This window comes from Osmerus mordax, chromosome 14, assembly GCF_038355195.1.
Source record: "Osmerus mordax isolate fOsmMor3 chromosome 14, fOsmMor3.pri, whole genome shotgun sequence".
NCBI lineage: Eukaryota > Metazoa > Chordata > Actinopteri > Osmeriformes > Osmeridae > Osmerus > Osmerus mordax.
In genome coordinates, this window is record NC_090063.1 from 13,909,753 (window position 1) to 13,922,322 (window position 12,570).

The 12,570-nt window shown below is 46.0% G+C and overlaps 1 protein-coding gene across 1 annotated transcript in view; it reads right to left on the reverse strand.

The window, feature by feature from the left end:
- Positions 1-2,553, reverse strand: part of galntl6 (polypeptide N-acetylgalactosaminyltransferase like 6) — a 48,738-nt gene extending 46,185 nt beyond the window's left edge. The window contains exon 1 of the mRNA XM_067250328.1: positions 2,419-2,553. Within this exon, the coding sequence (XP_067106429.1) occupies positions 2,419-2,553 (135 nt within the window). The remainder of the gene's footprint in view (positions 1-2,418) is intronic.
- Positions 2,554-12,570: the final 10,017 nt, after the last annotated feature.

Sequence of the window (12,570 nt, forward strand, 5' to 3'; positions counted from 1 at the left end):
AGAGGGAAAGAAAGAGAGGACGAGACTGACGGAGAACAATACCTCTAATTACACACTGTGCACGCGCACAAATGCATACACGTAAACACAAGGGCAAACACACACAAACACACACACACACAGGAAAACACGCATGCACACACCAACACACACCCATACCGAGACAAACACACAAAAACAATACACCTCATTACATGCGACACATTTCCATTTCTTTTCACAGCTCCTGAGAGGCCGTCATTCAGCTGCTGGAGTGTGCTATTACCTTAATGGAGGCGCCTGCACACACTCTCTTACACACACACACTCGCTCGCTCACACACACAACATAAACGGTTTTGGCTAAGTGTTTTTGTATTAGTCGGTATAAAATCCTGCTGGTGTTCAATCCCTGAGCCCTACACCACAAACATAAGCTACACACGCACACACACTAATACACAACACTCTACACGGTTTTCTAAACTCTTCACTTGACCAATCACATTTGGTTCCATGATTTTCTGAGGTTGTTATTGGTCCGCTGGCACAACAGGAGCAATTGAAAAGAATGCCACATGATTGTAGTTCTATTCTCCACGACTCTGAAGCCTGCTCTAACATACGTAACTAATTGCTGACTATAGCTTGAGAGGAGATAATGAATTAATAGACAGTCACATAAAAATGACCATATATATGCTGATCACATGGACACAGAGAGACAAGAGACAGAAAGAGAGATTCCTAGGGAATGACTCATGACTCATTCCAAGTGAACCTGGGCAGGATTGAGCCAAATCCCCCCCCCCCCCCTTCCCAGTCCTCCTCCTCCAGATGCCCCCCCCCCAAAACACCCCCACACACACACACACACAGTCACCTGCCCATCAGATGGTCCACTACCTGGATGTCTCTCAGCTGCTCCAGGCAACTACACCATTTGTCATTTCGGGCGTTTTTAAACAGTTAAGGCTTCAGCTTGCTGCTGGAGACAGATCAGGCACACACACAGACACATCCGCACACATGCAGACACACACACACTCAGACACATCCGCACACATGCAGACACACACACACACATCCTCCAGCCTCCATCTCTGCAGTGATAAAGTGAAGTGGTGTTCATCCGTGTCGCGTTTGTCAACATAGCGTCCCTCTTTATCCGTGATGCATCTCTGTGCTATGACATGGAGGCCTCATCAGAATCACAGCGACACTGTTCCGGTCGCCTCACACACATACACACAGTCTTCCTGTCACATTTAATTGGTTCTGACAGCAGAAAAGACAAGAAACCAGCGCTGTCAATGGAGGCAGCTGATTCGGTCTGTTTGACGATGAAGACAGAAGACATGGAGTGGAAGGGAGGCTCTTTCTCTCTCACACACACATAAACGCACGCACACAGACACACACACAGTACTAGCATCATACTGTGGCATTAGTCTCAGTTACCAGGCCAGCTCCATGATTTACACGGCGCTATAACACCCTCTCTTGTAATCTCATCAACTCGGCAGGGCAAACACACACGCACACATACACACACACACTGTGCTGAGAGAACCACTTGATGGTAATGATGACTTCCATGGCTCTCTGGACCTCATTGTTCAGCTTATTATTGCTGTTGAGTGTGTGAGTGTGTGTGTGTGTGTTCAGTGAAAGACCCTCAGCTACTACAGCACTCGTAATACCAGGCTATAGCTGTGGTGTCACCAGCACCAGCAAAGGACCAAACCTATCTCTCCATCCATGATCTCTTTACTGCCACTTTAACTGTACTAAATTGCTTCATGTCGGCACACACAGTGTGTGTGTGAATGTGTGTGTGAGAGACAGTGTGTGTGTGAATGTGTGTGTGTGAGACAGAGTGTGTGTGAATGCGGGTTGGTAAGTAAGAGACATTGGTGTGCAAAAGAGAGTGTGGTTTGGGTCAGTGTGTGTGCTTGTGAGAAAGAGATTGTGTGTATAAAACGGTGTGCATGTAAGACAGAAATTGTGTGTGTGTGTTTATTTGAGTGTGTGTGTGTGTGTCAGTGTGTGGTGCTGTGTGCTGCCTTTCCATACACATTTGACTGTATCTTCTGGCAGAGTTCAACTGTTTAGTTCAGTTAGCACGACTCTGCTGGCTTGCTCTGCTCACAGGGGTGCCCGAGGGGATCGTGATGTAAACACACACGCACGCACGCGCGTGTACACACACACACACACACACACACATAGGCTACATCAGAGAGAGATGTAATTACGCTGCGGGTAACAGCCTCTTGCAAACTACCCACTCATACAATTTTCATATGAAACTCCAGACTTGACGAATTTATTTTTAAAATGTCAACTAGAGTGCAGAGAACTCCCCGATTCATTTAAAAAAAAACCTTCTACCTTTCTTCCCTGCGGAGGAGTCGATAGGTTTTTGGCTGGACCTACCTGCTCACCAACCTCATGAGACTTCATCAGGTGTTTGTCCCGGTATAGCGACCACAGGCCAACGTTCGGGAGAAATATCAGCGCCACGGTGAACACGAAGGCCATCTGCAGCACGCGCTTCTGCCGCCGCTTCATGGTGACCGGAAAGTGAGGTAGAATCCCGGAGCTAAACCCACCGACGGCCGGACTTTGCGCCCTCAACTCCCGCTGAAATATCTGGTCGCAATGTTAACCACTTGCCCCAGAAGATGCTGACGAGAAAGTTTTGCCTGAAAGCAACGACAAAACGGCAAAAAGTGTATTTTAGCTTATTAGATTGCTAGACTAGGTACATAGTGTCTATTATAAAGGCTGTCCTTTATAATATTCGTAGGTTTACCGCTGTATTCGATTGAATTATCAAAGCAACGCCGTGTCAGACTAGATAGCCTGAGGACGACAAAGTGAATTGAGAGAGAGAGCGAGCGAGCGAGCGGGAGAGAGAGAGCGAGCTAGAGAGAAAGCGAGAGGGAGAGAGAGAGAGAGAGAGAGACGATTTTGGCAATTGCCAGTTTTTGATTTAGGCTATTCAACGGCTGATGAACTTGAAAACCGAATATCCAAAGAAAAATACATTTTTGACTTACAGTTGGTGCGTATTTTCATGTTGAATCATTCGCGGTGATAATTCAGCTCCTCCTCGCCACAACGTCCGTGAATGATTAATGAAGCGCCAGAAGGGGCAATGCGCGTGTGAGGGAATCCGAGTTTGACTCAATCTCTTCATAGAGAAAATCCCTCTCGCGCTGCATCTCTCCCGCCGAGACTGGATCTTTCTTCCTGTTTCTCTCCTGCCCTCCCTCGGTCCCGCACGCACGACCTCAACACAGAGGCTTCAGATATTGCGGTTACCCTAATGATGAACCACGTGCACTGCGCATGAGATGTGGAAGCATTCCCGCCGTTTGGCGAACGCTTCAAAGGCACGCGGAGGTGTCAAACAGCCGTGCAAGCTGATGACAAGGGTACAGAGCAGCAGCGGAGCAGACAGCGCTTTGGCACGGGCAGTCAGACCGCGGCGACACGGGAAACAAGCGTAGTGATGATGAGAAGCTACAGTCCGCTGGGTTCATAACTCTCATGCTGAATACATTCATACAGTCACGGGTTTATTACGGATAGAACAAGCGTTCAAGAAGAAAAATAAATCTAAATTCTCTCTATTATTCACATTAATGGCCGTCACAGAAAGAATGTGTCACAGTCGTCATTATAAAATAGGCGTTAAGGGGTTCAACAATTGTCAACTTAAAAAGCATGCCGGTCACAGCGAAATCTCTCAGCAGGATGAAGGTTAAGGTTTTTCAACATATTCCCTGGGGGTCTGAAAAGGGATAACATAATCATTATTTTGCATAAAAGTTGTTTCTTTTTTACTCATTTGACCAAGTTTTCTTCATGCTTTAGGAGATGGTACACATACTGGAATAGTTCAGACTATAGTTTTCCTTAGAAACCCTGAACATGACCCATCTAAGTCTGTTAGTGTGGCCAAGTCTGCAAGGCCTCAGGGTTGCCATGGACAATGAGAGTATGGTCTCTTCTGGGATGCTCTCTGAAAATAGAGATCTCTGAACCTTCTGGAATATACATTAATTCAGTCAAACCTTTCATTGTTGAAGGACACCCCTGGAGAGGAGCGATGACGAGGAGAAGAGAGAGAAAGAGGAGGAGACCAAGAATGTATGAAACTTTTCTAAAAGCGGTTGTAAATATAGAGCAGTGTACACAGACAGACTAGCTTGGCAGCAGGAAGACAGCAGTCAGCTAACAAGGATGTTGGTGACGAGTCTGTGGGAGCATGGAGCATGCCAGTACAACTGCACACACACAGACATATAGCACTGCAAAAGTGTTGCAAAGGTCATTAGGCACAAATGCAAAAATACCCTGAGATATAATTAAAAGAAAAGACTGAACTGCAATTTTCTCAAATGTGCACTTTTATTCTGCCGCATGAATACAGATGACAAAAACTATAAATATTTAAAACAAGTCGTGTAAAAAATTGCAGGTGTTTAACACTTTTGCACAGTACTGTTTATACACATACACTTCCCTGAAATGTGATTGGTTTAGATCTAAAATAAAACCACTTTCTGTCCTCCTAGCTGTGACTTTATCCACCCAGGCAACTCTTCCCTTCAGGTTAACTTACCACAGGAAAGAAGGTTTCAATATGTCATGAAATACATTGCAGCCTTTTTCTGTTGCAGTCTGTGGCCTGGATGTTCCAGAACCACGGACAGCAACACCCTACTCTTCTCTCATAACACAGAAGAAAACATCAGTCATCAGTGCACACAGACACATACACACACACACACACACACTTACACATGAATTCCCGGTAGAGCCTGTTAGAGAAATCACTTTGTGTTTTTTTCAGTTTCAGTGTTCTGTGTCGGTGTGTGTGAGTGTGTGTGTGTGTGTGTGTGTGTGTGAGTGTGTGTGTGTGAGTGTGTGTGTGTGTGTGTGTGTAAGTTCCTGGTAATGATTCCAGTGCAGCCTATCCATCAGCCTTGTGACTGCAGCATATTGAAGGTGACAGGCGAGAGTGGGCCATCTAAATCAAAAGACCATTAAACAGAACAAATTAAACATTGAGATAACTTTGGGGGGGGGGGGGGGGGTTGGGGGCTGTTGTGCGTGGACGCTGAGTTAATATCTCCCCAAGGTGAAAAGTGTATGATACCTGGCTGATTGCTTTCAGCTGTCACTCTGATATAGTGCACGGTGAAAAACCAATTACCTTACTTTATGATTTTCTAAGGAGGCGCTAGGTGGAGGCGGAGAGATTGTGTTTGGGTTGGGATCTGATGTGACCGGCGTGGACATGTGTGGTAATACAACTCCCCTGGTGGCTTTGCACTCTGGAGGCTAAACGTATCCATCTCCGCTAAATCACACACACACACACACACACACACACACCCACACACACACACACCCACACACACACAGGTTAACGTTTCACCCCTGGAGCTGTGTGATACGCAGGTTCTTTATCAGGGTCAACTGCATCTATCGACCTTTGATCTCCACCAAGGTATGGATGGCTGGACATGATTGGACGATTACCAGATCCAATCAATCCGTTTATAATATTACTGGGAGGGTGACTCAGAGACGAGAGACAGGAGCCAAGTGGGGGCCGCGCTCTATTTCAGAGGCGATTAATATCGTTTCAGTTTCACAGTTCTGATAATGTTGGAGGGAGCATGGATCTGTGTTTTCATTAGAGCTAAGCAGAGTGAGGAGGGCTCTGTGTGTGTGTGTGTGTGTGTGTGTGTGTGTGTGTATGTTTGTGTGTGTGTGTGTTCATGAATATATACTATACTGTATGTAAAACTATTGTTACGTATGACAGAGCAGGTGGACCCAAATGCTAGGAAATGTAGACAGGCAGAATAAAAGGAACTTTATTGTATTTATATGAACAAAAATCAGGAACACAATGGATTGACTACTCACACGTAGGAAAAGGAAAACTAAACTGACAAACTGACAAAGACTGACCAGTGAAGGAACCATATACACACAAGGACCAAAAAAGAACGCTAAATATGATTTATACATAGATTCTATAATGATGTAAATGTATACTATTTTAATATATAATACTGTAAGTATGATACATGTTTAATAACAACGTTAATGTGATATATGTTAAACTGTAGAGCTATTTGAAACTAACCCACTTGTTGCGTGTTGCCTGTTGCCTGTTGACTGTGATAAAAATGTAATCAGCAAGTTACGCTAATGTTGTCATTAGGAAGCTCAGCTAAGGCAATGCTGTAATCAACAAGCTGAGCTAATGGTGTTGACAGCAAGCTAAGCTATGCAATGTTGTCATCACCTAAACTGTTGCCACATGGTGTTAAACCAACTTGTGGCTGACAAGCACAATGACATATTTTGATTTCTAGGCTGTGAGATAAAATTCAGGGCTGTGTGTGTACGTGCATGTGTGTGTGTGCCCTGGGGTATATACCGGAATGTGTGTGCGGGTGTATGTTTGTATTCCGAGATGTGTGTGTCTCCGTGTGTGTGTGCCATATCTATGTGTGTGTGTGAGCGTTTGTGTGCCTTGGGGCGTACTCTGAGATGTGTGTCGTGGGGGAGTTGATCAGAGTAGAGGAGGATGGATGGTCCGCCTCAGGCAGAGAGTTAGTCTACATTACACATTCATATGATGCTTTTTAAACACTCAGCTCAGAGTGTGTGTGTGTGTTTCAGGTGTGTATATGTGCTCACCGTGGGGTGACCCACTGCGTGATTACTGCTGATCAGCTGATTGACTACAAGAGAGGCTGATGTGTTGTTCTTGATCGCTAATTATGCTCTTTACACACATACACACACACACACACACAGACACACAATCCCATGCACATACTCGTGAACACACACACACAGAAAGAGAAAGCATCCAAATGACAGTTTGTAACCGTAAGAAAAATATGATGACAAATTGTCTAATGACAATATTCTGATAATCAGAGCAATGTAACAAGACCTTTATTCAGAGCCAAGATGTTGGTGTGTGTGTGCGTATGTGGGTGTAGTAGATAAAACATGGCACAGTAAGTGTGTATTTCTAGCCACAGCATTTTGTAGTAAGTGGGATGTATGGAATGTATAGATTAGATGGCTAACTGCACCTCTATATTGTGTGTGAGCTTCCCTACTGTGATAGAAAGAAATGACTTATTTTCACAACCTCAGAGAAGAACAAAGGTAGGTTGGTATTCAGATGCCTCCTCTCCTCTCCTCAAGACAGCATGAGGAAATATCCTGAGGTAGACCTTGGAAATAGTCATGATTAAGTAAATGTCTGGATAAATTTTCTTTCCCACCCCACCCCATCTCTCTCTGCCTTTCTACCTTCTCCTGTCTTCTCTCCACCTCCCTCTCTGTCCCTTATCTTTATCTCTCGCTCTTTCTCTTTCTCTTTTTATTTCCACCTTCACCTGTTTCTATTGGTCTGTGTCTCCACCTCCATCTCTCCCCTTATCTCTCTCTCTGTGTGACAGTCTCTCCCCTGGGGGCCTCTCTGTGCTACATCTTCACTTCAACCTTTTTCAGGTGGCAAATCTATTGAATTTCAATGTGTTTTTCATAGAGGCAGGCTGGCCCAGAGGTAGAATATGTTTGACACAGGTCCATCCCTGGAATAGAGAGATGTTCACATTAGGAAGAGGAGAGGGTACATGAAGGTAGCAGGAAATGGAGAGGTGAGGAGAGGAGAAAGCGGATAGGACTAGAGGAAGAGAGGGGAGGACATAAAGAAGAGATGAGGACATTCATTTGCACATTGACTGCTGCGGAGGTGTCAGTCAGAGGCTCAGCCTCAGTTGAGGTGGCAGCAGCAGTAATCTGGTCTCCATCTCCTGCAGGATCCTGACAACACCAATTAGACTGTCAGGAGGACACACACTGTCTCTCTCTTCTTCTGTTTCTGCCTTTGTCTCCCTCCCTCTATCTCTCTCTCTTTTTATTCCTCGTTTTCTCTTCTTCTGTCTCTCCCTGTGTTTCTCTCACTCATTAAATCAGTGCTGAGATCTCTTACTGTTCTCACTGCTGTCTTATGCTTCGTGAAAGGCTAGGCTAGAGGGACAGTGTGACGTGTGTGTGTTTGTGTGTGTGTGTGTGTGTGTGTGTGTAGGACAATAAAGGAGAAGCCTGGTGGTGACCCTGTAGACCACACGCTTGTTAAAGTAGATTGTTGGCAACACTGACCTCCCTCTCTAAATTTCCTCCTTAGGGGCCTTCAACACAGCTGGACACATGTACTGTGTGTGTGTGTCAGAGTAGAGGACGAGACTAGCCTGCAGCAAGGTGAGAGAGCCTCTTGCCGTCTCCAGTGTGGCTGTCTGACAGCTAGGAACTCTGACTGCACTTCTCCGCCACACTCCTCTGACACATATGCCTCTCTCTCTCTCTCTCTCTCTCTCTCTCTCTCTCTCTCTCTCTCTCTCTCTCTCTCTCTCTCTCTCTCTCTCTCTCTCTCTCTCTCTCTCTCTCTCTCTCCCTCTCTCTCTCTCTCTCTCTCTCCCTCTCTCTCTCTCTCTCTCTCTCTCTCTCTCTCTCCCTCTCTCCCTGTCTCTCTGTCTCTGTCTCTCTCTCTCTGTCTCTCTCTCTGTCTCTCTCTCTCTCTCTCTCTCTCTCTCTCTCTCTCTCTCTCTCTCTCTCTCTCTCTCTCTCCCTGTCTCTCTCTGTCTCTCTCTCCCTCTCTCTCTGTCTCTCTCCCTGTCTTTGTGTCTGCCTGTCTCTCTCTCTCTCTGCCTCTCATGCAGCTTCCCTGCCACATACCTTCATCTCTCACTTCTTTTATCTCAGGTAAGACCACCAGGGACACACATACATCACCCCCCTCCTCCCGCCTCCTCCCGCCTCCCTCTTGTTAACAGAGCCAATGTTCAGTGAAGCAGAAAAGAGAGTCGATCCCCCTCCATTCTTTCCCCCTCCGTCTCTCTCTCTCTCTTCCTCCCTCTCACCTCGCCTCCTCTATCCCACAGGATTGGACACAGAATGCACCTGTTAATTCTCACCATGAAAGTAGCGAGCTTGTGTCAGTTCCCAGGGTGCACCTGTGAGAGGAGGAGACAGCTGCAGAGCTCCTGTTCCATCTGTCCTGCTAGAACCACCTCAGGTGACATCCAGAACCTCCTCATCTAGAACCCCCTCGTCTGGAACCTCCGCAGCTAGAACTTCCTCAGCTAGAACCTCCTCATCTAGAACCCCCTCGTCTGGAACCTCCTCAGCTAGAGCCTCCTCATCTAGTAGCTCTAATTACATACACAGTCAACTCAATTTAAAAAAAGAAATACATCTATTATCAAAATAGATCTATAAAAAATAATTAATTGAAATAATTATTCTTAATCAAACCATGTTTGCCACAGTTATTGGCACCCTTAGAACATTCTTATGAATACAAATTTTAGAGACACATTTTTCAATTTTTATTAGACTTTTCAAAGTTGATCAGTGTTTAGGTGATCATCTGGAGAGATTCTGTAAAGAAGAATGGTTTCAGATTCCTTGCTCTCCAACCTTCGATGATATACAAGAAGACTCAGTGCTGTTTTATTAGCAAGGCGAGTTTGTACAAATAATATTATGTAGGGTTGGCAATAATAATGGCACACATGGTTTCATTAAAAATTATAATATCTCGATATCAGATTTTTTTAAAATTTCTAAATAAATGTACTTAAATTGAAGTTTGGATTGTTCTAAATGTTTTCAATGTGACATCAAGCTGAATGACAACAAGGTAAAATATTTTACTCATCTTTACCAGGGGTGCCATTAAATCATGAGCTGACTATATAACTTATGTGAGGTACAGCTAAAGTTCTTGAACAGAGCTGATCCTGTTAAAAGAGGACTTGTCAGGCTAGACCTGGGGTTCTGTGCTGAAAACTGGGCATGTGGTACATTAGCTCTTATTTCCTTCACACTGTGTGTGTGTGTGTGTGCGTGTGTGTGTGTGTGTGTGTGCGTGTGTGTGTGCGTGTGTGTGTGCGTGTGTCGGCAGCTTATTAAACAGATGACTCAGCAGACCCCATTTATCTTAATTACAATTCAGCTCCATCAAGGCCTCGGCTCCACAGAGAGCAAACACACACACACACACACACACACGAACACACACACACACACACACACACACACACACACACACCTCAAAAAGAACAGTTCTTCAGAGAGAATAGCGTGAGGTACAGTGCTGCTCTGAAATATAAACACCAAAGAGACTCTGCAAAATACCAGCTAACTTGTCTGGTTGTGTGTGTGTGTGTGTTTATGTGTAATCAGTGTAGTGTGTGTGTGTGTTTATGTGTAATCAGTGTAGTGAGCGTAACCAAATGAGTGAGGAGCTGTAGATGCATCAGTATGAATGAAGGTGAAAGATAAATTAATTATCTATCAGCTCAGCTGCTGTCTGATCCACTTAATACACTACAATCAATTACTGGAGCTCACACACAAACACCAACACATGCACACACACATACTTAATACTGTTACTATCAATTACTGTTTCTTTCATCACCGAAACTGTGTCTCTGTTGGATGTATTAGGCTAATTGTCTTTCTCTATGTGTGTGTGTGTTCATGTGTATGCAAGTGTCCTATCTGTCTCCATACATCTCTGTAAGCTCTCCTCTGTCCAACAGAAGCAATACAGAGTTTGTGTGTGTGTGTTTATGTGTGTGTGAGTGAGTGAGTGTGTGTGTGAGTGAGTGATGAGCTGGTTTCTATGCAGCCTCACAGAGAGCTGTCACAGGGAGCTGTCTCCAACACGCACTGATGGATCGCCCTGTCGGCAGGCCGTTGACCCCAAGCATGCCCACACACACCCCACAGTCTCACCTGTCCCTCCCTCCCGTCACCTTCTCCTCCTGTCTCTCCTCACTCCTCTCCATCCTGTCTTTCCTCCTTGCTACCTCTCCACTACACTCCCCCTTTTCCTCACCTCTCTTCTCCCATCTCATTTCCTCTTTCTTCCTCCCCTATCCCCTCCTCCTTTCACCCTCTCCTGTGGGTCTCTCTCTCCTTCTCTCTCCTCTCCTCTCTTGTCCCTTTCTCTCCTCTCCGCCCTGCAGACAGGATATTAGTCTCTATTTGCAGAGCAGAGCAGCTGTTCCATCGACCCTTGTTGTTGTCATCCCTCCAAACACATCATCATCATCTCTCTTAAAGACACGTGTTCTCTCGCATATGATGAATGAGCTCAACACACACAGACACTTTTTCATCTAAGAACCACACCACAGTTTTGGGCAACAGAGTGCAGCCTTGGGGCTAGCAGTTATCTCGTTAGCATACTGCCATGTCTTTGTTAGCTTAGCCTCGTAGCCATGGCAGCGTACTGCCCTGTCCCAGTATCTCCGGGGGTCTGTTTCAGACAGAGTTTCCAGTGTGCTGTCCCTTTAAGGAGAGTTGTATCTACAGCTGTGCGTTGCTGTCCCACCTGGTTTATGTGGCGTCACTAATGCCCCCTGATGCCAGCTGGCATGTGACTGGGCAGGATGGCAGCAGGGTGGCAGAGCTACAGAGGGCTCTGTCCTGGCTAATGGAAGACAGGGTTCCTGACACTGCACATCAGTCCTGGCCGGCACTGATCTCTTTCTACAACCCTTCAGTGCTCTCTCTCTCTCTCTCTCTCTCTCTCTCTCTCTCTCTCTCTCTCTCTCTCTCTCTCTCTCTCTCTCTCTCTCTCTCTCTCTCTCTCTCTCTCTCTCTCTCTCTCTCTCTCTCTCTCTCTCTCTCTCTCTCTCTCTCTCTGTCTGTCTCTGTCTCTGTCTCTCTCCAGTCTCAACTCCCCAGTGCAGCCTTTCTCAACCATTTTAGATGTTTCCCTATTCCAACACACCAGATTAAAATAAATCGGTTGTCATCAAGCTCGGCAGAAGCCTGATAACAATCAGTTCCTTTGAATCAGGTGTGTTGGAGCAGGGAAACATCTAAAACATGCAGGGAAGAGGGACTTTACTGTAAGACCCGGCTGAGAAAGACTGCCCTGTGAGTCCCTATCTCTATCTCCATGCATCCACATATCTCCTCTACCCTTCCCTAGCTTCATCCCTCCCTCCTTTGCTCCGCTTTCTGACTCATCTCCCTCCACCTGCCACTATTCCTTCCTCCCCTGCTCCCACCCTCTCCATCTCTCCATTCCATTCTCCACCAGGCTGAACAGGAGAGAACTGGATCAAAGCCCTGCAGGAAGTGACACGAAGTGACATATTTTTCTCCGGTGTAATCACTGAACCACCTCTGCTACAACATCGTGGACTGTGTCAGCTCCTCCTCTTGTCACCGTTCACCTCCTACCTGTCTGTGATAGGATGCTCAGCGCGGCGTCACTCCTCACAGGTTTTTGGAGCGAGCGCGCGGAGTGCTTCAGAACTCCACATTAATCTCTCTTCCCGACAGTCTAATTAACTAAGTCTGTATCTGTTGCCATGGGAACGTCTTGACTCAAGAGCGTTTTCCGATGACAGGAACAGCAGTGTGTGTTTTGGTCTGCTTGTGTGCGCCTGTGTTTCTGGGTATGTGTGTTGAAGGGGAGAGTGGGTGGGTTTGTTGTGGGGGGGGGGG